At 50.1% G+C, this 26,993-nt stretch overlaps 1 protein-coding gene across 1 annotated transcript in view; it reads left to right on the top strand.

Moving 5' to 3' along the window:
- EHD3 (EH-domain containing 3) overlaps positions 1-24,981 on the top strand; it is a 33,981-nt gene extending 9,000 nt beyond the window's left edge. Inside the window, exons 2-6 of the mRNA XM_011960555.1 lie at positions 2,934-3,110; positions 8,168-8,265; positions 19,221-19,633; positions 20,282-20,446; positions 22,744-24,981. Coding sequence (XP_011815945.1) covers positions 2,934-3,110; positions 8,168-8,265; positions 19,221-19,633; positions 20,282-20,446; positions 22,744-23,271 — 1,381 coding nt within the window. The 3' untranslated portion in view covers positions 23,272-24,981. The remainder of the gene's footprint in view (positions 1-2,933; positions 3,111-8,167; positions 8,266-19,220; positions 19,634-20,281; positions 20,447-22,743) is intronic.
- The last annotated feature ends 2,012 nt before the right edge of the window (positions 24,982-26,993 follow it).

Raw genomic sequence — 26,993 nt, 5'->3', positions numbered from 1 at the left:
CCTGATAGAGCAGTGAGGACCTCTGGGAGTGGGGCCCAGACACCAAGAGCTAAAGCCCCACAGGAGGCTGGGATGTGCAGCAGGCTGAGGACCACCCACTAGGAGATCTCCAAGTTTCCCAACTTAACAGTCTCTGTTTTAACATCTCTGTTCCTGAGGGCCTCCTGGCTCTTCCCTCTGTGCATAACTACAGGCCCCCAAGGTTTAAAGCAGGAGGGGGATTCTCAGCGCTTGGGGAGAGCCCACCCCAAGGGCCTGTATTTGTTGGGCAACATCTCTTAGCTCCTGTCCATCAAGGTCTTGGAGGATGCCCCAGGGCTCTCCTCTGGCCGGTCCCAACCCAAGGTAGTTCTGAGCTCCTTTCTTCAGCCTGGTCTCATGCTGCTTGGCTCAAAGCTGTTCTGAGCTCCTGGAGGGCTGGCTGGTTCTTAGAGGTTCCGTGTGCCTCTGCTCTTGGCTTCTAAAGAGGACCATGGAGAGGGGGAGGGGACTTTGGGCTCTCACCGTGCAGACCTGGAGAAGAGCAGAGAGTCACCTACCTTCCCGGGCCACAGCCAGAAGGTCAGAGGAATAGTCTGCTCACCATCCCCCTGTCCTTTCAGGAGTGGCCACCAATGAGGGACAGAGCTGTGTGGGTGTGAGTGACACAGATGGGCACCACCCAGAAGTGCATCCTTCAGGCAGATCAGGGAACAGACTTTTAGAACAGGAGGCACCTGTTCTATCACATTGTCTAGCCTCTTAAAGGGAACGGAGGATGGGGCCCAGAGAGGGGAGGGGGCCTGCCTGAGGCTGCACAGTGAGTGAACAGGACCAGATCTTGGACCTCTGGCCCCCTCCTGGCCCACACTAAAGGACAGAAAGAGAACATGTTAAAAACCATTCCATGAAAATAAACAAACCCCCTTCCTCTTCTTCGCCTGTCTGGTTGGGATAATGTGTAAACTCTCCTACTGCCATTTGTCTTCCATCTAGGAAGAATTGAAATAGTTGAAAGTTATTTGTAAAATTGTAAATGGTCAGCAATGTGGCCGTTAAATTAGCCAGTAATAACCCATATAATGGAATTCTACATTGTCATTAGGAGGAATAGAATAGATCTGTCCTGCTATGTCCTAAACATATTAAGCATAAAAAGAAACACATGCATTGATAATATCCATGTAATCATCACAGGATCTGTACATTCCTGCTTGTGCACATTACAACATCCTTCATGGTTACAAAGCATGCACGCGTTGTGGGGAGGCGTGTGTGTGTGGGTGTTGGGTGCGGAAGGAAGGTATTGACACATAAAAGGTAACTTTTTGACACCTATTTAGGTAGTACAGGTAAAAAACCAAACACATTTTTAAAAACATAGCACAATTATAATCTCTATCTGGGAATCCCACCATATACTATTACATTTGTAATGAAATTGCCTAATACCCAAGGGCACAAGGGAGGACTCATTTGTTGAACATATCTGTTTTTGCCAGGTGCTATACAAGGCATTTTGAATGTAGTCTCTTCTTTGATAGTTGGAATTAAATGGATAATGACAAGAAAGCTAGAATGAAAGGTGTGCAGGTTGCTTCTATGCTAAAAAATAAGATCAGGTGGCTGGGCGCAGTGGCTCATGCCTATAATCCCAGTACTTTGGGATAGGCCAAAGCAGGTGGATCACCTGAGGTCAGAAGTTCAGGACCAGCCTGGCCAACATGGGGAAACCCCATCTCTACTAAAAATACAAAAAAATTAGCCAAGCATGGTGGCAGGCACCTGTAATTCTAGCTACTCCGGAGGCTGAGGCAGGTGACTCATTTGAACCTGGGAGGTGGAGGTTGTAGTGAGCTGAGAACACGCCACTGCACTCCAGCCTGGGCAACAGAGTGACACTCCATCTCAACAAAATAAATAAATAAGATCATAAATGTGTAGATCTGTGTGAACACTTAATAGCATAGTACTTGTGTGCATGGGACATTTCTGGAAGGATACAGGATACAAAATACAGATACTAGAGGTGTAGGATAGGATGGAGATTCATTATTCTTTTCCTTTCTCTTTCTTTTTCTTTCTTTCTTTCTTTCTTTCTTTCTTTCTTTCTTTCTTTCTTTTCTTTTTTTTTCTTTCTTTTCTTTCTTTCTTTTTTTGAGAGAGAGTTTCACTCTTGTTGCCCAGGCTGTAGTGCAATGGCATGATCTTGGCTCACGGCGACCTCTGCCTCCTAGGTTCAAATGATTCTCCTGCCTCAGCTTCCCTAGTAGCTGGGATTACAAGCTTCTGCCACCACGCCCAGCTAATTTTTGTATTTTTAGTAGAGACGGGGTTTCACCATGTTGGCCAGGCTGGTCTTGAACTCCTGACCTTATGATCCGCCTGCCTCGGACTCCCAAAGTGCTGAGATTACAGGCGTGAGCCACCGTGCCCGGCCAGAGATTCATTTTTCATAGTGTACCTTTTATATTGTTTGTATTTTGTATCACATATGAGCTATTTTTATATTAAAGAACCAGTTAAATAAAGACCTATGAAAAGCCAGCAGAGTCTATGGAAAGTTTAGTTCTAACCATGCCTTTGTGTGGGTGCTTCAGCAGATTACCTTCAGTTATGGAGTCTGTAATACTCTGTAAGAATCATTTCAATCCATGCTTTGTTTCTGAGCCTAAACCTTGCTCCTTCCACCCCCGCCCACCAGCCCCCAACTGATTGAGAAAGGGAAAAAGATAAGGACCAAAAAACAGAATATTTTAAGTTCAGCTGAAATTCCACCTGCTCTACAAAGTTCTTTGGACTCATTATCTAACAGGCATTTCTCCCGGCCATGAGATCCTGCTGCTGTGGCTCTGCCCTCCCCTGTGACTCACATGTTGTCTGCCTTATAGTAGACATGCCGTGTTGGTCTTTGAGCAAAATGCCTGCATTAGGACTGTGCTCCTTCTTGCTAGGTACCTGCTGGAACAGGACTTCCCAGGCATGAGGATTGGGCCCGAGCCCACCACAGACTCCTTCATTGCGGTGATGCAGGGAGACATGGAGGGGATCATCCCTGGGAACGCCCTGGTGGTGGACCCCAAGAAACCCTTCAGGAAACTCAACGCCTTTGGCAACGCCTTCTTGAATAGGTGAGTGTGGAGGGGAACACAACACTTTCGGGTGCTCTCTTTTCTTCTTCTTAGAGTATGGGGGGTGAAAGAACAATAGGCAGGGTCTTGGGAGGCTTGGTGCCTAGAGTCTCCTGTCAATCTTTCCATACCTAGATTGTCCCTTGCTTGCTGAGAGTGTAACTGAGTCAGTTGTGAGATGCAGCAGCTGCAAATGCTGGGCTGATTCCTCCTTATCAGGGAGCAAGGAAGGATACAGCATTGACTTAGGTCACACTCCCCTACCCTGCACCTACCCCTAGTAAAAGTGGAGGAGGATGCTCCATCTAGTTCCCAGCATTTGCCTAAACGTGCAGTGGCTGGGATTTGCATCCAACTGGAAGGAGACAGACGAAGGTTCTTTTCTGTTCACGGATATTGTTTCTACCTGGGGGGAAGAACCCGGACTTCAGAGGGAAGCCTTGGGTTTGAGCACTGACTCTTCTACTAAATTAAATGAGCTTACACAGGTCACCTCTCTTCCCCCAGAACAAGTTCAGCCTTGCAGATACCAAGATCATCATGATGATTTGAATGGAGAAAGCTCTAGGAATGCTTGGCAAACTAATCTGGGCCTTTGCATTAATTATTCTGTTTAACCAGAATGCAGGCTGATCCCCTGCTCACACTTATAACACTTATAAATCCAGTTTCATATGTGCATGGTAAATACTTTGAAAATAATTTTAAAACTACTTTTTCTACTTGGAGGTGTTTAGAATAGAGGTAATGAATACGGGCTTTGCCTTCAGATAGACCTGGGTTCAAATCCTGCCTAATACTGTGGCTCTTAAACAAGTTACAAAACTTCTTTGTTTCTTATTTTTCCCATCTGTAAAATAGGATAGTAGGAGTTAAAGGAGAAATAAATGGGACAGTGAACAGAAAACACTTCGTGCCTGGCACATAGTAACCAACAGGTTAGTTAGTGATAGTGTTATGTCTTGTTTCATTTGATTCCTTAATTGTTTAGTGAATGGAAATAGGCATCTGCTGTGGCCATTTTTCAGTTGTGGAAGGTGAGGCTCATTGCCCAAAGGATTCTTGATGTCTCCTATTCCAAATATATATACATACATATATATATATATATATATATATTTTTTTTTTTTTTTTTTTTTTTTGGTGAGACAGAATTTCACTCTTGTTGCCCAAGCTGGAGTGCAATGGCGTGATCTCGGCTCATCGCAACCTCTGCCTCCCAGATTCAAGCAATTCTCCTGCCTCAGCCTCCCGAGTAGCTGGGATTATAGGCATGTGCCACCATGCCTGACTAATTTTGTATTTTTTTTTTTTTTAATAGAGACAGGGTTTCTCCATATTGGTCAGGCTGGTCTCAAACTCCCAACCTCAGGTGATCCACCTGCCTTGGCCTCCCAAAGTGCTGGGATTACAGGCATGAGCCACCGTGCCCAGCCCCAAATAATATTTTTTATAAACCTATGAACTTGTTTCTGACCTTTCTTACAGTGGCATGGAGTCAATAACAGTCTGAGACAGGGACAGGGAAACAACCACATGAATGAAATGTGGAATTGTGAGTGGCCAAGGTATGCACCCAGAGTAGGGAGCAAAGGAAGGGCTATGCTGAGAAATCTCAGGAACTTGGCCTGGCAGAGAGGCCCAGGCATGGGGTTTGGTTTATGTCGGGAATGAAGCTAAGGTCCGTTTAGGAAGAATGAGGAGGTCGTGGTGGTAAGGTGCAGTGGGCAGGCGTCCTGGAATCCAGGGGTGTCTCTCATACCTGGGAATGAAGCCGAGGTCCGTTTAGGAAGAATGAGGAGGTCGTGGTGGTAAGGTGCAGTGGGGCAGGCGTCCTGGAGTCCAGGGGTGTCTCTCATACCTGGGAATGAAGCCGAGGTCCGTTTAGGAAGAATGAGGAGGTCGTGGTGGTAAGGTGCAGTGGGGCAGGCGTCCTGGAGTCCAGGGGTGTCTCTCATACCTGGAACTGAGTAAAGAGGTCCTGGATGCCCAAAATGCTAAAATGCAGAAATGGAGGGGGTGGGATGAGCATGATTCAGGAGAATGAATCGCCAGAGCTGAAGAGAAGCAGGGATATCTGAGCAAGGGGGTAGGCAATGAATTTGATTTTGGACAGGTTGAGTTTGCAATGCTGGTGAGTCAGCTGAGGAGCATCGTCTTATCTGAAGGCAGAGAGGAGGAGCTAGACCCCAGGGGAGAGGAGGGAAAAGCCGGGGAGAGACAAGAGGAAACTGGTCTCATCACAAAAGAGGAGTACAGGTTTAGTGAATAATGCCATTTTGGGATAATTGTGCTTATAATGATATAGTGTACTGTATTATATGTAATAGCGTATAGCCTATTATGATAACAGAATTTAAGAGATTGCCATCATATGCTGGGTGTATTCCTGAAAGCTGAGCGCCCTTATGTCATTAATCAAACCCAGCAAGTCTCATTAACTCCATTGTTAAATTTATTGAAACCAGGAGGTGTGGGTGAGGTTGGATGGGGGTGGTTTACTTTAAGTAAAGACACCTCTTTAAATATTATTATCTTCATCTAGAAAGTGATAAAATGTAAATCGCCATAATCTAATCCTGCAAATGTTGTGTGAAGAAAATTTGAGAGAGAAAGGAAAAAATATATAATTCTTTACAGTGGTTACTTTTTTTTTTTTTTTTTTTTGAGATGAGGTCCTGCTCTGTCGCCCAGGCTGAAGTGCAGTGGCGTGATCTCAGCTCACTGTAACCTCCGCCTCCTGGGTTCAAGCAATTGGCCCACCTCAGCCTCCTGAATAGCTGGGGTTACAGGCATGTGCCACCACGCCCAGCTAATTTTTGTACTTTTAATAGAGACAGGGTTTCACCATGTTGGCCAGGCTGGTCAGGAACTCCTGGCCTCAAGTGATCCACCCACCTTGGCCTCCCAAAGTGCTGGGTTTACAGGTGTGAGCCTGTAACTGGCTTACAGTGGTTCCATTTAGGGAGTGGAATTGAGCAGGGCAGAAAGATGGAGAAGAGGAACACCTTCCTATTTCATTTTATGCCTTGCTGGACCATGTTGTGGTTGTTTTTTGTTTGTTTGTTTGTTTGTTTTTTACCATGTGCATGTATTTTACAAAAAAAAGTATAAAGAAAATATGTAGGAAGGTGTTGTGAAACAAGTAACATGCACATAAAAGGTGATACTATTAAGGGGTCAGGAATCTCTCTATATATTTGTGATTTCAATGAATAAAATGAAGGGGACCCAGGCAAGATCCTGCATTTCCAGAGTGACCTCATGTCTGGCCTAGAGAGCAGACATTGACAAGGAAAGAAATGTGGCCACAGGAGGGGCTGTGTCTCCTGCCTCCCTCCCAGGTGCCTTGCTAAGGGATAGAATTCATGTTTTATTTCAACAGACACCAGGCCCCTACGGGCCTTGGGCTCCGTTTTGTGGGGGAATATAAGGCTGATCCAGTCCAGTGGACACAGGCTTGGAGAGAGCCAGTGAAAACCCAGGCAAGAGGAAGAGCAGGGCTGATGAGGCCTTTGTGGGAAAGTTGCCATTTGACCCTGACGTTAATGAGTGAAGTGACACCAAAAATGTAAAAAAAAGAGGACATTCCCAGCAGAAAATACTGAAGAGAGAAAGAGAGAGAAAATATGCATCACCATAGAAGAATGATGAAAGAATGTGGCTTACTGCAGGCACCTATGAAATCGTGAGGTTCTGAGATTTTCTCCAGGAGCACGCAGCAGCTAAAGTGGTGTATGTTTAGGTTGGCTGGGGGTCTGCCAGGCATGTCCATTGAAACGACAACAGGGATGATGGGAGCCCTCTTGCACGTGCCACCGGCTTCACTGCAGTCCGCACAAGGTGCTGCACCTTTTAGATTTCCAGGTTCCTGTCTCTGCGCTGCTGAGTGGTCTTATTTCACACCCCTTGTTTGCTCCCCTTCCCTCGCTTTTCTTGAGTAACACCTGACTGCTATCCTAATAGAGATGTTTGGCCTTTAGATGTCCAGATAAATGTTCCTGGGTGGTTCCCATTCTTCAAGGCCAGCTCCAGTGCCTACTCCTCCAGGAAGCCCTCCCTGGAAGCCATTTCTTCTGCCTTGAATTTTCCAAACACTTCATCTGACTTCTCTCAGGGTGCTGGTCCCATTGCACTGTGTATTCTGGTTGTCCATGTATAGGCCTCCTGTCCTGCACCAGGCTGTGCTCCTTGGAGACAGGGATCGAGGTCTGGACATCTTAGTGTCCCCCACAGCAGGATTTGGTGAACATGAACCATGGCTGCCTCACAATCATCCAGGGAGCTTCCTCAAAGCATAGATCCTGAGTGAGATCTACTTTTGGGGCTGGGATTCTGGCCTGCCTCCTGGGAGTCTGCATTTTAAGCCAGCCAGGCTTGTAATCCTCTGGCCATGGCACCCAGCCTGCTGTCTTGCACAGAGTAGGCCTTCAGTTACTGTTGAATGATACTCTATATACAAATGAGGACATCTACAGGGAAGCACAGCCACTTTGCCCACGAGGATCAAATCAGAAAGAGGATCCTCAGACCCTGACTCTGTGCAGTGATGGCTTGGGACAGATCCTTGAAGTCCCTCCTGCCCTACTAGTCCCTAGGGGCTCATATGAAGGCCAGGCAGGGTGTCTTCTCATTGACTATCTAAAAAAGCTGAGGTTCCTAGAAAGGGCCAAGCTAAGTGGGGTTACTCAAGGAAGGGAGATAGCTGACCAAGGACAAACTAAGGACTTGGGGGCCATAAGAATTAGACCCAGGCTTTGATCACACATGAAGATGGGATGTTGCTATGGAATAGCCCTGCTGGTCACAAAGCATTTCACCAAACACACCCGGGTGCAGGGCATTCTAACACTGGATGTGGGGAGAGGCAGGAGAACTGGGGTTCAGCCCTGGGTCAGCTGTCAGTCACGCCCTGAACTGGGCAAGCCCATGGTGAACTGAACGTTTCAGGATGCACCTGCAGCTCACCTGAGAGAGACAAGACGGGTAGTTGGAGTCATGGGGCTGGGTCACAAAAGGCGGGCAAGTACTCACCCAGGTTTCCTCTGCCCATGCAGGTTCGTGTGTGCTCAGCTACCCAACCCTGTGCTGGAGAGCATCAGCGTCATCGACACACCAGGGATCCTCTCCGGGGAGAAGCAGAGGATCAGCCGGGGTAAGCAGCCTGCCTGAGGGGTGTTGGCTATGGGCTCCATGGTTCTGGCATGTTCACTCTCTTACATACCAGAGGAGAAGCACCCAGGGCTATGCTGTACCTTGGCAAACCGGCACTTCTCCTGTGCTGTATGGGATCGTTTTACCTGGGGCAGTCCTAGGCAGGGGTCAGGAGAGGAATTCAGGTCCGCTGTAGCTCAGGAGACAGCTGGCCTCAGTCTTCTCATCTGTAAAATGAAGACATCAATATCAGCCTCACCTCATTAGGTTTATTCATGCTACAAGAGGCACCTTCTATGGCCCTGACCCTGGGTTGCTTCTTAAGTTCCTGGGGAGCTTGCAGCTCTGCAGGGCAGCCAAAGGCATACAGAGAAATTCAGCTCAATGGTGTCAGTGATCTGGGCCATAAGAGGAGGGAATCAGGTAGTGAAAGCACTTCGAAAACTGTTCACTCCAGAAAAACACGGGGTAATTGCTCATTAAAGGAGGTCACCTGGTGTGGTGGTTAGAAGACAGAACTCTGGAGTCAGGCTGGCAGGGTTCTAAGCCTGCCTCTGCCACTTCCAGCACAGTGATCTTCGGCAGGTTTCTTTATTTCAGTTTCTTTATCAGAAAAATGGTGTGGGGTGGCGGGTGCAGGTGGGGTGGGAATAGTACTATCCATCTTATAGAGTTGTTTGAAGACGAAAAGAAATGCTTCAGATGAAAAGCCTCTTCTGGCTGGCACATAGCAAGCACCTAGTAACCATGAGCTATTATAGATCATCATCATCATCATCGTTGTTTTCTTTTTTTTTTTTTTTGAAACAGTCTCACTCTGTTGTCAGGCTGGAGTGCAGTGGCACAATCTCGGCTCACCGTAACCTCTGCCTCCTGGGTTCAAGCGATTCTCCTGTCTCAGCCTCCCGAGTAGCTGGGATTACAGGCGTGCACCACCACACACCAGCTAATTTTTTGTATTTTTAGTAGAGATGGAATTTTACCATGTTGGCCAGAATGGTCTCGATCTGACCTTGTGATCCGCCCACCTTGGCCTCCCAAAGTGCTGGGATTACAGTTGGGAACCACCGCACCTGGCCTGTTTTCTTTTTTCTAACTCTGAAATGCTAGGCAGATGCTGTCAAAGGCTAAAAACAACTGCTCTGGGCCCCCACCCCCAGCCTGTCCTGCCACAGTTTGCTGAGTGTCCTGCATGGCCCCCTACCCTTTCTGTGCCATGTGTTGTATCTCTGACAAGAAAATCAGATGATGCCACATCCACCCCAATATTGGAGCTAGTTGCCAGGGCTGGAGCCACATCAGCACTCGGAAGTCAGACTCTGGGTAAGGGAGGACTTTGAACCGCTGGGGATCTCTGGGAAGCAGCTAGAACTCTTGCCTGAATGGACCTAGGTAGGTGACTGTCTGCATGTGCCTTTACCCTCTGTGCTCTGTGGCTCCAGCTGGGACACAGATCCACCCTGCCATGTCTGTGCCACCATAGTGAGTCCCAGAAACCTTTGCTCTTTCTGCAAGAGCATGGTCTGCCCAGGCCAGCACTGTTCACCTCAGACCCCTCAGAGGAAAGGTCACAGCCTCATGATGTGACAGGCCAGTCCTGCAGCTGTGTATTGACAAGGCCCAAGTGGTGCAGGCCCTTGGCCCAGGTGCAGGCCACTAGTGCCAGACCTGGGCTTCTGTCCAGTGCCCTTGTGAGCTGCCTTGGTGTCCTCTCTGCAGAGAGCAGCTCTTTTCTGATGAGGGCAGGCATTGATGCAGGGCCAGGCTCGGCTCTTTGGGGCTTCACTATGGCTGTGTGTGAGCTACCAAGCCTGCCCTGGCTGGGAGTGCAGAGGGAAGACAGTGAGAGAGGCTGTCCAGGTCAGCAGTCTGCTCAAGGGCCCGGTTAACCCCAGTCAGCCCTCCAGGGAAGACACAGCCTGGAGTCCTCATCCTGTCGCAGGTGGGAGGGAGAGGGGAGGCTGAACATCCTGAGCAGGAAAGCCCTGCCCTCCCTCCTCACCACCTCTTGCTTCGCTTAGGCGGTGAGACCTAGGAAGAAGAGGGGAAATGAAGCAGCTGAGTCAGGAGGTACTTGGGAAACTGTATTAGCAGTTCCTGTAATTAGTGGCCTGTGAATTCTGGGACATCACAGTGTACCCTGGGAAGGGGGTCTTGGAAGACTTGATCCCCTGGCTCCCTATCTTTGGGCTGTATGGTAGAGGTGATAGGGAGCTGGAACCCCTGGCCTGCGAAAATAGGGATGTCTGAGCCTCCCTCCTTCCAGCCCGCACGCACGCTGTAAGCACCTGGCTCCCTGTTCAGGGCCCTGTGGAGGGACAGCACGGGTGGTTTCTCTGTCTTGCTTTGGTTTGTTTCCCTGAGCACCCCCCTTCTCCTAACCCACCTATTCCCATCTCCAAGTGGTTCATCGGGGGTTCACCCTGCGTTTAGGACTGAAAGGGATTTGCTGTTTCACTCAGGCAGCTCAGGACTCCTCCAGGAAGGCTGAGGAAAGCCATCCCTTCCCAGGGTGAGCTCCCTGGGGGATGTGCACATGTATACCTGCAAGGCCGGTGCAGCCTGACCAGCAGGTCCAGAGAGGACTCCAGCCTCTCCGGTTTCCAAGGACACTGTACTAGGAGTTCAGAGTTCTGCGCTTTAGAACCTCTGTGTGTCTCAACAGGTCACATTTTCAGTGTCCCCATGTGTAACAAGGGGTAATGATATGCATCCCACAGCCTTCTTGTGAGGTCCATAGACCATATGAAAACATGGGCCATAGCCCTGGGTCTGGATCACCATGAGCTACCTTCCTCCCTCCCTCCTTGTCAGTTGGCCCTACCTGTCATACAATCCCAGAGTAATCTGTGTGAATGGTTTCCCTTGTAGTTGCGCAGTGCACAGCCTGTGCACTTGTTTGTGGAAGGCTGGTTCCCAGGGACTCCTGCCTTCCTCAGTTCCTATCCTATTCCCTTCTTTTCCTATTTCTGTTTTTTTTTTTGACTGTCTCCAGACTGGAGTGCAGTGGAGCAATCTCGGCTCACTGCAGCCTCTGCCTCCCAAGTTCAAGCGATTCTCCTGCCTCAGCCTCCCGAGTAGCTGGGACTACAGGTGTGCGCCACCACACCCAGCTATTTTTTGTGTTTTTAGTAGAGATGGGTTTTCACTACCTCTCTCCTGCCTTTGTCTTTGGACCTCAGTGACTGCCTTAAGCAAATCAGGTCCTTGGTGTTCTTGTCTGCACTTCCTAATGCCTCCCACCCACATCGACTAAGCACCAGGTCCCCCTATCTCTGGGAGAAGTGATGGGCCCAGGAGTGGCTTTGCAGGCCAGTCTGTTTTCTGCTTTCCTGAGTCCAGACTGTCAATGCAGCTGTTGGCGAAAGCAGCCTGTGTTGAAAACAAGAGCTAGGAACTGGGCTGCTGGTGCCTGGGGCCGTGCTGACCTCAGCTCCCTGAGGAGACCAGGACAGTTGGGGGAAGGGCATCAGATACCCTCAGTTATCTGTGGTACCCTAAACGAGGAAAATTTCCAGGGTGCACAGCCCCACCCCTTTCTTTCTCACAATTGGCCTTAGAACACATGGTTCCAGTTTAAACTGACACACATAGACCCTCCCCTATCCATACCTCCGTTTACACACACACCCACACTCACACATGCACACACACTCCTCACACATACCCCGCACATATACACGACTCCCGTCTTCCCCACAGCACCCCCCCCCCCCCGCACGCACACACACACACAAATGTGTGCATAGAACCAAAGTTGCTTTCTCATGGCTTCTTGCCTGGGGCTCTAAGAGCTCTGGGTTTGGCCACAGAGCAAACTGGGTGCTTCTCATCTTACTCCAGCCAGCCCAGGCCAGGACCAGACACCCTTGCTCCCTGGGATAGTCCTGCCAACTATGTCCTGCACGAGGGCGTCTAGAGCCTGAAATTCAGCCCACCTTCTGCTCACTGAGCCTCATACCTGGCGCAGGGCTGTGTCTCAGCAGATAAGATAAAAAGGGGTGTGGTTATCAAGTCGGCACAGAGACCCCGACTGGCCACATTAGACTGCCTGTTCTGCAAAGTGAGCTGCTTCTAAGGGCTCCAAGACCTCAGGCTTCACAGGAAGGAGCATTCGGGCCCCAGGCTAGACTAGGGTGGCAAAGGGTTGTCCTTGCTCAGAGTGTGGACTCTCTACTGGGCCTGGGGCACGGTGTGTCTTGTAGGAAGAAGGGTGGGGTGCCCGGGAAGCTGATTTTAGGAGGTCCTGGGCCAGCACTTGTCTCTGGATGCAGATGCGTTGGGGTGGGCAGGGGAGGCAGGCAGGGAGGTGGTTCCTGGAAGTGGCAGGATGTGCCCCGGCCCTGGCTCATTACCGGGAAGAAGTGAGGATGCAGCAGGAGTGGGAGGGCTCCAGAAGGCTGAGTGTCTTCAGCTTAGGAACCACATTTCCTGGCTGCTTCCCAGCTAGAAATCCCCACAGGCACCACCTTAGGAAAGCAGGGCGGGGCTTTGTGCTCACATCACAGACTGCACAGCTTGAACCTCCTCTTCACAGGCCCCTTCCCGCACAGGTGAGCTCAGTAGGGCCAGAGCAGCTTGAAAATTTGCCCAGATCACACACCTAAATTGGGAACTCTGGTCTCCCTATTCCTGGTCCACTGGCTTCTCAGCCTGGAGCGCAGCGGGTAGGAATGATGGCAAACCTCTCATCTCCAGGTTTCCTCTAGGGGTCTTTAGGGCTCAGACCTTGGCAGACCTGGGCTCATCCTTGCAGCCTCACATTCCTAGCCCGTCCAGGGCACCCTCATTGGAGCAGAGCCTGCTCTTAAAGGCCTCCGGGTCTTCCCAGACTACGTACCGGTGCGGGCACACCTGTGTGGGCACTCCCGTGCCTGGGCAGAGCAGCCAAGTCCTGACGCCCTTCAAATGGCCTTGCCGACCATCTGCTTGGGCCGCTCTTTGCTGTTACTTCTGAGAAACATCTAACGTGGCATTTCTTCCCCATTGTCAGCCAAACTCTTCCCACATTTTGGAAATTGATGCCTTGTTATTCCTCTTTTGCTCAAATGTCTTTCAATCGTGACAGAGATTTTTGGGAGGAAGGATGGGGTTTTTGTATGTACCCACCACAAGTAAGTGCCTGGTTTGAGGGCCCAGCCTCTGAGCTTCAGGCTTACATGGCTGTGAGCTATTATAGAAAGAGAACGTGGGCTGCAAGTCAAGGAGCTGGGTTCCAGACCTGAGTTTGCCACCACCTGGCTGTGTGAGCTTGGGCAAGCCCCTTAATCTCTTTGTGTCCAGACTCCCTGTCCGTCCTGTAAGATGTGTATGCCCTACTTACCTCCTGGAATACAGAGAATTACAAAGAGCAAATGAGGTCATTTGGCCGGAAACCCAAAGAAGTGTGCTGCCCTGTGAGGGCCCCGGCACTGCATGTCAGACCACGAAGGAAGCCAGCAGGTGATGAAGGGGGTGGCTTTCTTTACTGCATTTGTCTGATCGATTTCCTCCTGCCTGGCATTACTTCAAAGTGCTTTCTTTCCAGTCCTCTGGAGCCTCGGGTTGGAGGAGACCACAGATCCCTGCAGGCTGCCCAGTCTCCAGGCCCAGAGCTGGCTGACTAGACCTCTTAGAGCCAGCAGACTTGTGCTATGAAGTCCAGGAAGGGCAGCTTCTCTGCTCTGTCTCTCAGCGCTTGAATCTCCCCCCGACTCACTATTTTCATGAACCCTTGGGCTGCTGCAGGTGCTCAAGAGCTACTGTTGTGGGGCTCAGAGCCATTGCTGGGATCAGAGAGGGGAAGGGGGCCTGTCATGGGCCATGGCACTCACCACAGCTGCAGAGGCAGAGTCTCTGCTGTCAGATCATGTTGCCACGGCTCTGCCACAGAGCCCTGATTCAGCTCTACCACAGACCCCTCATTCAGTCATTTGTTATCCCCATTTTGCAGCTGAGAAAACTGAGGTTCAGATTTGCCAAATGAGAAAGCGAATCCTCTACCGTACCCTTTTTCTTACTGGGTCCAGTCCATACCTTTGAGATACCACCATTCCTAGATCTTCTCCTAAGTCCAGGCCAAGTGAACAACTAAATATCCACCCTACAGGTGACACAGTCTCAGGGTTAGCCAGGAGCAGGGAGGTTGAGCTTCAGAGGAACCCATGGAGTCATTCATTGCTTGATGGTCATGGTCTTCACCGCCGCACCTGGCTGGAAGCTTCTGGCACTACTGAGTCTGTAATTGGGTAGCAGCTTGCCAGAGCAAGTAGGAGGCCTCTGCTTATAAAAATCATAGAAAGAGTTCCCAGAAGCCCTTGGCCTGTCCTCAGCAGAGGCAGACTTCACACAGGCGTGCCGAGAAGCGGTCTGCAGCTTCTTTCTCTTGCTGTGCCTGCAAAGGGTTCCTTGATTCTAATCTCCATCCATCCTACTGTACTCCCCACCCTCACACCTCTGGTCTCAGATGCAGAGAATTGGGGACCGAGAAAGGAAGCTCGGAGGTTGTCCAGCTCAATCCCCTGATTTGACAGGCAAAGAGACAGAGGGCTAGAGAGGGGAGACTGCTTGCGCAAGGACACACAGGAAGTTAGTGGCTAAGCAGAAACGAGAGGTGGGCTCACCCAGGCCAGTGCTTCTCTGGTGACCCCTGCAGAGCACATCCCATCTCATAGAAACTAGGGCTTTGAAGGAGTGCTTTACAAAAAACAGCAGGGCAGTAAGAACAGCCAAGGTCACAGCTCGGCAGTTTCACCTGCATCCTCTGATTTGTTTAGATCCTCACAATAACCCTACAACTGAGTCACTGATTCCTCGAGCATAAAACTGAGGCCCGGAGATTACTCATTTACTGTCTCCCAGATGCAAAACGTGGAACAGGGCTCCCATTTCAGTTCCGTTCAGCAAACGCTGATAGTGCACCTGCTGTGTGCCACACACCGTGCTGGGTGCAGGGGAAGCCCAGAAGGGTGAGGTGCTGTCCTTGCCCTGCCCAGCTCCCGGTGCAGTGAGGATGATTTCAGTGAGCTGAAGAGCAGAACAGAGCATGCATGATGCTACAAGACCACCAAGGGCAGGGACAGGGGTGGGCAGGGGTCTATCCTGTTCTGGCAGCATGGACATGTTGCTGCCCCTCAACCTTTGCAGACACAGCCTTCTCTTACATCGCTGGTGTCACCAGGGATTGCAGCAAAGTTGCAGGGACAGAGCCTCTTCTCTTCTCTGCAGCTTCTCTGGTGCCTTTGTTTACCCCAGCCTGGTGCAGGCATGACTACAGTGCAAGAGTTGAATTTGGAGTTCAGGTCTTGGCTCTGACCCCCAGCATTGCATGGCCTTGGGCCTGTCTCTCACCCTCTATAAACCTCCATTACCTTGTCAGCATAGGACTCAACAACACTGGCTGTCCTGGCTGCCTTAGCTTGTTCTGAGCCATTGAGCCAATGCGTTGGGGCTGAGATTTGCTGGACAGGTGAGATGGAGCTGCAGCTCAGTCTTAGCCCTCCAAGCAGCCCCTCCTTCAGCCTGCACTGCCACAGCTGGAATCCAGATTGGGGAACAAGGAGCAGCAGAAGGCCAGAGGCCTGGCAGGGAGTTGTGGAGGGGCCCTGCTCCCCTCCTGCTGTGAGCTGTTTGCAGAGGTGGGGGTTGGGGCAGGGGGCTCAGGCTGCCCTGATTTTCTTAGCCCTCTTGCCCCTCCCCACCCACAGCTCTGAGGGACTGCCTTTGGGAGGTGACAGCAGCCTTGCCATGGGCTGTGCTGAAGGGAAGATAAAAATAGGCTGGAGCCATCCCTGGGGAGGGGAGGAGGGACAGAGGAATGTAGGAAAGAGGGGAGTAGTGCAGTGCAGGCTGCAGGCTTCACCTGGAGTGGGAACGCTAAGGGCTCCCAGGCTCCAGTGAGGAGCTGGCTGGGCCCTTGTGCCAGGGAGGGAAGGAGAGAGGGAGGCAGGGAGCGGCCAGGTGCGGAATGGCAGGATGGCTGACAGCTGGGTCATCTGGCCTGACCACTCGCCAGCTGTTTGACTCTCTCCTCTCTGAACATCAGTTTCCTCCCCTGGAAGTGAGAACGATACTCCTTGCACTGCCTGCCTCAGAGCGTGTCATGAGGGTGAAATGAGATAATGACATGAACATCTTGCTGTCCGCAGCAAGCGCTGAACTTGGAGGTGGAGAGCTAGGGGTCTGTCTCACGAGTGCTGTTGGCTGAGTCACTTAACCTCAGAGAGTTTGCGTGAACATCTCCGAGGGAGGGTTGATGGTGCCCCGCCTACTGGGCAGAGCAGCCTCTGAAGCAGTTTCCTGGGCCTTGTCTCTGAGCTGAGACAGGGCACCTGTCTTCGAAAGAGAAGGCAAAATCTAGTTCACACCAAGCCCTCAATGATGCACCAAGCAGGGACTGTCCTCAGGGTGGTACCTGGAGATACTGGGCCAACTCTGCCCCTTCCTGGGCCTCAGTTTCCCTATCTGTAAATCAGGGAGTTGGACCATTGATTGCTAAGCTCCTCATAGCCTCATCTACCCCCACAGGAGCACGGGAAGAAGACTTGTGTGTTAGTTGAGATGTATATTAATTGAGCAGCTGACAGATCTTGGAGAAAATCACATGGGAACAGGAATGCTTAGAAGCACTTCATTTACCAAAGACAGAGGAGTTGAACATGGCGTAGTGCCGGCATCCGGGTAACCAAAGGAGGGTTTGACCTTCCTTTGTTGGAATTCTCTTACAGACCCCAGAAAAACATTACAGGGGTCCTCCAGGAAGCTTTAGGGCAGCAAGTTTTCCCCACCATGTTGATCCCATCCCCCTACCCCCTGTGGCAGTGCCTCCACATGTCCTAAATATGTACCCCACTGGGGTGTTCACTAGATGCCACAGGGTGGGGGAAGGACTTTTTAAACCTAGCTCTGTTGGCTCCATTTATTCTCATCCCCCACCCCATCGATGCCTGATACTTAGTCTGAAATGACAGCCTTTGAAAACCAACTCAGTGCAGTGGTTCATAGCACTGACTCCAGGGCTGCCTTCCTGGACTTGAGTCCCCAGCCCATTGCTTACCAGCTGGGTGACCTTAGACAAGTTCCTTTATCCGTTTGTATCTCTGGTTACTCCTCAGAGAAGTGGGGCTGATATTAGCATCTAATGACCCTGTATAGAGTCATCGTGAGGATTAAAGGAATTAATGATTATAAAGTACTTAGGTCAGTGCTGAACACCTTTTGAATGCTATTGTTATTTTTATGGACCAGTGGTATTCAAAGCGTGGCCCTTGGACCAACAGCATCAGAATCTCCTGGGAGCTTGTTAGAAATGCTCTGCGCCAGACCTACTGAATCAGAAACTTTGGGGATGGAGTCCAACCATCTGGGTTTTAAGAAGCCCTATGGGGGATTCTGATGCAGGCTGAGTTAGGACCCCTGTTATAGACAGTCAGAGCTTCTTAAGTCTGACTCACTCACAAGGCAGTTGCCTGATGATCTTGCCTGGTCTCTAGCCTCCCTCCGTAAGGCAGGACAGGCTTTGTCCTAATGATTTGGTTTCTCATTGGATGGTGACAATCAGCTTTGGGTCCCCAGTGTGTGTCACCTTGGAACCCTTGTGCTATGGGGAGCCAAGGTGGTTGATCACTTTAGTGCCCAAGAAAGGGCTCCTACCTCGGTGCCAGAGCTATGCCATGGGGGAGTAGCAGGAGGAGAGGCTGAGAACCCTGCTCAGACTCAGAATGGGAAAGCCTGACACCTCCATCCTCAGGCCACTGCTGCTACTCATGGGCTGTGTGCCCTTGGACAAATCACCTGACTTCTCTGAGCCCACTTCCTTATCTCTTGTCTTCCTATTTTATGTGAGAGGAGCCTGAGACACAGAGGTAAGACCTACTGGGGCTCTGGGTGTCAGGGAATGGACAGACCGTTGGTCTACCCTCCTGCTTCAGCTGCTACTGAATCCACAGCTACTGCGGATTGAGCAGAACAACTTCTCTGGGGCTCCTGGAACCAGTATGACCTCAAGCAGCTTAGTGCTAGATAACCAAGGTGCAAGTGGCCAGAGTTCCAGTCACATCCTAAGGAAGAAACCCCTTGTGGTTTCAAGAGTTGGGAGTTTTGTGCTGCAGCTGATTACAAAGGAAAGAGCCTGAGTGAGAAGATGTTTTTATGACAAGAATTGCAGATTTCTTCCAGACCAGTGATAGGCATGGTCTGAACCATCATCAGTATCTACGTTTTACTGTTTCATTGTTTCCAGACCTTAGAAAGAATTTCTGAGTCTCTGTGTCAGATTAGGTGTCCAGACTTTCTTTTCCAGCAAGCTTGGATAAGGGAGCTGGATAGTGGCTGTGTCTTATGGAAATAATGAGGTTAATAAGAGTTACTAGGCCAGGCACAGTAGCTGGCTGGGGGTGGCGGCTCACATCTGTAATCCCAGCACTTTGGGAGGCCAAGGTAGGCGGATCACCTGAAGTCAGAATTCAAGACTCAGCCTGGCTAACATGATTAAACCCATCTCTACTAAAAATACGAACATTAGACGGGCATAGTGGCACATTCCTGTAATCCCAGCTACTCGGAAGGCTGAGGCAGAAAAATCGCTTGAACCTGTGAGGCAGAGGTTGCAGTGAGCAGAGACGGTGCCACTGCACTCCAGCCTGGGTGACAGAGTGAGACTCCGTCTCAAAAAAAAAAAGTGACTAGCATTTACTGAGCACCTACTAAGTGCTGGATTCTAAGAGTATTTAACCTTTATAGTTCTATGAATTAGGTATTTATATTATTTTAGGATTTAATAGTATTTTTAGATGAAAAAAATTCTATGAGACATTGGGTAATTTGCTGGAGTTCGAACAGTTAAAATGTGGAGGAGCCAGGATTTAAACTTAGATCTGACTCCCAAGACTGTGTTATTTCTACCACACCCGACTGCTTCTCCAAACCCCTACCCTATACCCCAAAGGCCCCAGCCCCTGATTGTCCCTCTGCCGGCAGGGTATGACTTTGCAGCTGTCCTTGAGTGGTTTGCCGAGCGGGTTGACCGCATCATTCTGCTCTTCGATGCCCACAAACTGGACATCTCTGATGAGTTCTCAGAAGTCATCAAAGCCCTCAAGAACCATGAGGACAAGATGCGGGTGGTGCTGAACAAAGCTGACCAGATCGAGACGCAGCAGCTGATGCGGGTGTACGGGGCCCTCATGTGGTCCTTGGGGAAGATCGTGAACACCCCAGAGGTGATCCGGGTCTACATCGGCTCCTTCTGGTCCCACCCCCTCCTCATCCCTGACAACCGGAAGCTCTTTGAGGCTGAGGAACAGGACCTATTCAGGGACATCCAGAGTCTGCCCCGAAATGCTGCCCTGCGCAAGCTCAATGACCTCATCAAAAGGGCCAGGCTGGCCAAGGTGAGGCAGCCCCTGGGAGGTGGGCAACTTGGGCAGGGGCCGAGAGTTCAGGGTCAGCTGCAGGAGTTGAGGGTTGCTGCCTTCAGCAGCTGGGCTGGAGAGTGTCCTGCAGCCATTGCATCATATGTGTGACACCAAGGGGCAGGACAGTGCGGGAGCCATGGTTACAAGCTCTGAGGTCAGATGGCCAGATTGGAACTGACTCCATTGTTTCCTGTCTGTGGGATTCCCAGCCTTGGCAAGGCCTTTAGTCTCTCTGTGCCTCTGTCTGCATCTGTAAAATGAAGGGGTTGTTGGAGGATAAAGTGAAATAAAGAGTCTCAAAGCCCTCATCATAATGTCTGGCACCTTCAGAGAGGCTCAGCAAATGTCAGCTCTTGGTATTGTCTTCGGCAGCAGCAACATGACCAACTCACCCTGCCTTGACTGTAGCTCCCCACAGCCTCACCTTGCCTGAGTAACATGGAAAAACAGCCCAGGCCTGCAAGCAATGTGGAGGCATGAGGGTAGAGGTAGAACGTATTTCAGAAGTAAGGGCAGGAGGAGACAGGAGGGATGCAGGGGAAGAAATGGTGTGAGAGCCATCCTAGAAGGAAGGGACCATCCAGGGTCTTGACGTGAAGGCTTCTCTCTGGTCCTATTTGTCAGGTCCATGCCTACATCATCAGCTCTCTGAAGAAGGAGATGCCCTCAGTGTTCGGGAAGGACAACAAGAAGAAGGAGCTGGTGAACAACCTGGCCGAAATCTATGGCCGGATCGAGCGGGAGCACCAGATCTCACCTGGGGACTTCCCCAACCTGAAGAGGATGCAGGTAGCGAGGGTCGGGGGCTCTAAGACAAGGGACAGTGTCCTGAGAGCTGGCTGAGCAGTCTGAGTATGGAGGAGGCCACTCTTGGAGCCCCCCAAGGAGAACCCAGCCCAGAATCTGTAGGCAAGGCGGTGGCCCTGGATCTTCTCTCCCTGCTGGACTGTCACTGGCCCAACAGGGGCCATGTCTGGGCCTGGGGAGAAGCACAGAGCCCACCGCCCCAGTGATGCAGGTGTGTTAGGTGATGTTGGGGGGCTGACACCTCCAATTAATGACCTTCTCTAGTCACGGCCACCACAGGCTTGACATCCCCACCATCTCTGGTGCAGGGGGATGGGTCACCTGACCAAGGTTCTCCAGGCTCTTAAAGTGCTTGAGTTTACATTCGAGGTCCCCCTTATGAGCAACTTGGGACACAAGCTTCAGGGAGGCAGAAGTGCACACGGGAGCTCGTCATCTTTCGGTCACATTGCAGGTGCCTGTCTTGGGCCAGTGGCCATCACACATGGTTTCTTACGGTTTTCCCCAAAGCACTCCTCAGAGGGAGGCATTTTGCGTCTGCCTTTTTACAGAAGAAACTGAGGTCTCATCATTTTCTGAGTGTAGCATTCACATAGGCCACAAGAAGAAAAGCTGGGAGCTGTGTCCAAAGGTCCACGCAGGAAACTACACCACCACATTGACTGGATCCTCTGTGAGCCTCCATCTCCTCATCTGTAAACTGAAGCTACAAAATCACACCTTATACAGGTGTTGTGAGCATCAGTGAGATAATATTTACAAAGCCCTTAGCACAAAGCCAGACAGACTATATGCCCTTAATACACAGTAGCAATCATTAGGTGGGCAGAGGGAGGTGGGTGCTGAGCACAAAGCACTTACCCTCTGTACAATGTTTGCAACTTCTGGGAAGTTTGTACAATGTTTGCAAAGTGCTGGGATTACAGGCATGAGCTGCTGTGCCCGGCCTACAAACTTTTTGACTTTTGTAGTAACAATTAGCTTGAAACATACGTTACATACACAAATATTTTCTTTATATCCTTCTTCTATAAGTTTTTTCTATTTAAAAAAATATTTTTTACTTTTTTATTTTTGCGTATGCTAAAGACTAAGACAAACACCCACGCTAGCCTAGGCCTACACAGGGTCAACATCATCAGTTTCACTGTGTTCGCCTCCACATCTTGTCCCACTGGAAGGTCTTCAGAGACAGTAACACACATGGAGCTGTCATCTCTATAATAACAATACCTTCTTCTGGAATTCCTCCTGAAGGGCCTGCCTGGGGTTGTTTCACTGTTACCATTTTTTTAAATAAGTAGAAAGAATACACTCTAAAATAACAGTACAAAGTACAGTATAGTAAATATTTACATAAACCAATAACATAGTCATTATCATTATCTGGTATTATGTACTCTATGTAAATGTGTGTGCTAGATTTTTATACCACTGGCAGCGTGGTGGGTTTGTTTACACCAGCATCACCACAAACACATAATGTGTTGTGTTATGTACAGTGGCTACAATGTCACGAGGCAACAGGAATTTCCCAGCTCCCTTATTATCTTCTGGGACCCTCGTCCTATGTGTGGTCCTTCATTGACTGAAACATCCTAATGCAGCGCATGACTGTATTTTGAAAACTATCTTCAGGTGACTCCGATGAGCATCCTGATTAAGAACCATAATTTGGGGATAACCTTTGGCTTCTGTTATGATTTGGTTTTAGTAGCCTGTGTCCTGTTTTGTTTTTGTTTTTGTTTTCACTAAGTGGGGATAGAATGTGATTTTCCTACCTCAGAAGGGCGCTGGGGGAGTGACCAAGGTAATATAGTGCAGGCATTTGCAGTGATTTTCAAGTACAGTGTAACCCTTATTAAAGTAGAGGCCCACATGACCCAGTCTCAGAGGTACAGCATTCAAGAGACAGATTCAATAGCCAAAACTGACTTAAAGAGAAATATAATGATTTCCTCTCTGGAATGACATTAAAGGGGATTGAAATAAATAGATCATGCCAATATTTGTTAAATTTCCCTTTCTTCCCCAGCCCCTACAACTCTTCTGCTCCCTCCTGAAAAATCCCATCATCAGCCCAGTGGGCCTTTATTCCCCTCCTCTCTCATACCTTCAATTACCATGTGATGTCCATCAGCTGAGCCTCTAGGTCACATGTCTTTCATTGTAGAAAGGGATCGGCTGTGAACATTCTGGTGTTCATAGGAGGCACGTGACAAGTAGAGGGCTCTCCTTTCATTGTATCCTATCTTCATCTTCTCCCCTCCTCTTCCCAGGACCAGCTGCAGGCCCAGGACTTTAGCAAGTTCCAGCCACTGAAGACCAAGCTGCTGGAGGTAGTGGATGACATGCTGGCCCACGACATTGCCCAGCTCATGGTGCTAGTGCGACAGGAGGAGTCACAGCGGCCCATCCAGATGGTGAAGGGTGGAGCGTTTGAGGGCACCCTGCATGGCCCCTTTGGGCATGGCTATGGGGAGGGGGCTGGAGAAGGTATCGATGATGCTGAGTGGGTGGTGGCCAGGGACAAGCCCATGTACGACGAGATCTTCTACACCCTGTCGCCGGTGGATGGCAAGATCACAGGCGCTAATGCCAAGAAGGAGATGGTGCGCTCCAAGCTGCCCAACAGTGTGCTGGGCAAGATCTGGAAGCTGGCCGACATTGACAAGGATGGCATGCTGGATGATGAGGAGTTTGCACTGGCCAACCACCTCATCAAAGTCAAGCTGGAGGGGCACGAGCTGCCCAACGAGCTGCCTGCCCACCTCCTGCCCCCATCCAAGAGGAAAGTTGCTGAGTGATGGGGGTGGGGGGACATTCAGATGGGCAGGTGTTAGAGGAGGAGATGGGAGCAGTGACTACACAAACACACACACACACACACACACACACACACACGAACACACATGCACACACACATGCGCAGATCTTGACATAGATCTGTAGGTGAAAGAGGACTATGATGCCCACGTTTGCAGCTGATACTTGTTTGGGCACACCTCCAAGTTCTCGAGATTAGTAGAAGGACAAGAGCACTCCCAGGCCCCAGAATCTAAGCCTGAGTCTTCATCCCGCTCCCCCCCCCATCGGCCACTCCCCAGGGATGAGACCTGAGGCAATTCACTTGCCCGCACAGATGGCCCACCCACCTCCAGATTCCCCAGTGCCTCCACATGTGGGCTCTGAGCAGATGGAAAAGACTTTTCGTTTAGTAGACAATTCACTTCTTTTTCTGTGCTTCCCATGCCTGCTTTGGCTTCCTAATAAGAAATCCATTCAGGAGCTAGGAGATCTGAGGGCATGGGGGCAGCTGCAGGGAGGAGAGGTGAAAGAGGAAGCATCTTCTAGAGACATTGGCCCAGGAGCTCTGTTCTTTCCTCATCTAAGCCTCTGTCTTCTTTGGCAAACCTTGCTTTGAACTCTGCCAGTATTTCATTTTAAAGAATCCCAGCGTGGGAGAGAAAAGAGAAAAAATTTGATAGAAAGAGTGAGGAAACCGTCCTGTGGTCTCCTGGAAACCAGTCAAGGTGGTTTTAGTCCATAGATTTTGTTAGATGTTCTTTCCACCTGGCCTGTGATGTTTAGATGTTCATACTTGACTCACATTTACCCAGCCCCTCCTGCGTGCCAGGAGCTATGTTAGGCACTTTATATACATTATTCTATGTGGCCCTCACTGATGTCCTAGGTAAGTATGCATTAGCCTTCCCATTTTGCAGATGAAGAGGCTGAGTAGCCTCAGAAGGGTTTAGGCGACCTTCTGAAACTCACAGAAGTCACATGTGATGGAGAGAGGATTTAAAGCCAGGGCCTTAGACCCTCACACGCTTCTCTGTGCTGTGATGTGTGCAGCATCCCAGCATTGATACCCAGTGACAAACTTTGGAGAACAACAAAGCATTCAGGACCCCGGCGGCCTCCCAGGACAGGCTGGCAAGGGAGGAGGGCTGGCCAGCACTTGGTGGGCTATCAGTCTGGCCATCTGTCGTGTCACAGAAGCAAACCGTGCCTTCTGGCTCTGCGCCCCATATTCCCAGCATCACAGACATCCAACAGCACCAGCAGGAGAGTGGGCTGGCCTGCTGGATGCTGTTTGTGCCTGTCCCTGCTCTGCCTCCCACCCAGTTGCCTGAATCATCCCAGCTCAGATGCAGCCACTGTCTCTTGTCAAGTGGGACCTCATGCTCATTCTCAAAAGGCTAACTTGAGAGGTCTGGGGCCTTGTTCCCTAGAGGGTGCCCAGGGACTCTGCAGTGTCCTTGGCAAATCCCCACTGTACTCAATGCCCTACATCCTCCTCTATGGTCTCTCCCCTGGCTTGCTTCATGGCCACTGAACCAGTCGCTTTGTATGCTATGTTCCTACTGTGATGGAAAACTAAATGAGTATAACTTATTTTATATCCATATTCAGATTATATAGAGAATATTCTATGTATCTATGATGTGCTTACTACTGCAGTGCATTTGTCATTAGTCTTCATGTTAATACAGTACATTTATTCTTTGGTACCTGCCTGGCCACAGAGCATCATTCAATGGAGGCTGAGGGAGAGGGACTGGGTTCTTACTTGGGGTTCCTGGTGGAATCTTGGGCTGGAAAGGGCTCACTGGTGCCACCCAATGGCCAGCATCTACAACCAGCTTCCCTGTGGGCTGGAGTTTCTCTAGGCCCAGTGACCAACCCAGGCGAAGCTGGTGGAGCCACAGCTCCCTGACCGTCTGGAGTGAGGATGTTCCCCTAGCCCCTGGGCTTCCTTCTGCAAGCACACATTTCTCTTTCACATGAAATGAAGGACAGACAAAGGCCAAGCAAAGAGGGCTCTCCTGCTCTGGAGAAAACCCTTGAGTGCCAAGTGCAGGTTAGGGACCATTTCTCAGCTCCACACCTTTCTTTGAGCTGAAGGAGAAATGGGAAGGAAATAGCAGAGGTAGGTGAAGTTCCCGTCTTTTTATTTTATAGGAAAGGGAGATGTCTGTTATCCCCTTTCTTCACCGCCACTTGGACACATGTGTCACTTTCCTGCCCTTCTCCATACACTGCCTCTCTTCCCTCTCTTCTTCTTGAAGTCTCCACCCAGGAGAGATCTGCGAGGTGTGGGAATTCCATGTTTGCACAACTCCCATCTCCCTGGAAAGAGGAACTGATGTTTCAGGGGACAGATGTGGGTCACTTTCCTGGGCAGTGCCCTCTGGCCTTGCTGCCTTGGCTTCCTGACCCCTTTCAGGTTTCAGGGGCCTGGGAGATCTCATGCCTCAGCTTGGGAAACATTTAATAGGAAAGCAGAGACATGCCATGTCAGCCCCGCAGACAGGAATTTCTAGAGCACTTGTCCTGTTGTTCCTTGCCCCCACCTTACTCAGTCTGGGCCATGGAATCCATCCAATAAACACAGCAACACCCTATGCTACTGACCAAGCAAAGCCTGCCTCTGGTACCAGAGAGCTAAATCATGACCGAAATGTGACACGAATGTAACCAAAACGTGGGTTAGTTGCTGAATGTACGCAAAGTTCCATGGACAAGAGTGAGGTCTGATACCAATAAAGTGAATGTATTCTGAAGCTAGCTTGGAGGAGGGGCACACAACGTCCTGCCTTTCAATGTGCCGCTTCCCCTTTGGGGCAGAAAGCAGACACTTTTATAAGGTAAGGGAGCAAGTGAGCAAGGGTCTGCCTGATAGCATGGTGCCTTATCAACTGGACAGCTGAGTCGGGCCTTCCTGGGCAAAAATAAATTGTAAAAGTGGCCAAGTAGGCATACTTTAGACATACCCTCCTGGTGAATGAAAGTCCTGAGGCAGCCCCTGGAGGGCGGGAATTCCAAGGTAACCCCTGGAGGTGAAAGCTCAAGGAGGGCATGCTTTCGTCTACAATTCTGGAGGACTATTTTGGAGCAGAGAGATGAACTTGCCCTGTAGGGAATGTCTAATGAAGAGGAGATGAAAGGTTATATTTGCATTTCCCTTTTTTTGAGACAGAGTCTCACTCTGTCGCACAGGCTGGAGTGCAGTGGTACGATCTCGGCTCACTGCCACCTCTACCCCCCAGGTTCACACCATTCTGCCTCACCCTCTCAAGTAGCTGGGACTACAGGTACCCACCACCATGCCTGGCTAATTTTTTTGTTTGTTTGTTTGTTTACTTTTAGTAAAAACAGGGTTTCACCGTGTTGGCCAGGCTGGTCTTGAACTCCTGACTGCTCACCTCAGGCTCCCAAAGCGCTTGGATTACAGGCATAGACGAGAGCCACTATGCCAGGCCTATATTTGCATTTCTAAAGGGCTACATAGGAAGTTGGGAATCCAGGAAATGGAGAAAAGAAGAGAGGGGGGAAAAAGAAAACACCTCTTAGAAAAATGGGGTGCTCATTTACATGAATGTTTCCAGATGACACCACTGAACCATAGCAGGGCATGGGCCTTAGTTTGCAGAGTGATGAGAGGCTGCCCTGAGTCATCCCCACTTCCATTTGGTTCTAAAACCTGTATTTATGAGTTACCTCATCAGAATCTGCTGAATGA

This window comes from Colobus angolensis, unplaced genomic scaffold (assembly GCF_000951035.1).
Source record: "Colobus angolensis palliatus isolate OR3802 unplaced genomic scaffold, Cang.pa_1.0 Scaffold515, whole genome shotgun sequence".
Classification (NCBI taxonomy): Eukaryota; Metazoa; Chordata; class Mammalia; order Primates; family Cercopithecidae; genus Colobus; species Colobus angolensis.
The sequence above is the reverse complement of the archived record's forward strand: the minus strand, read 5'-3'. Positions and strand labels throughout refer to the sequence as shown.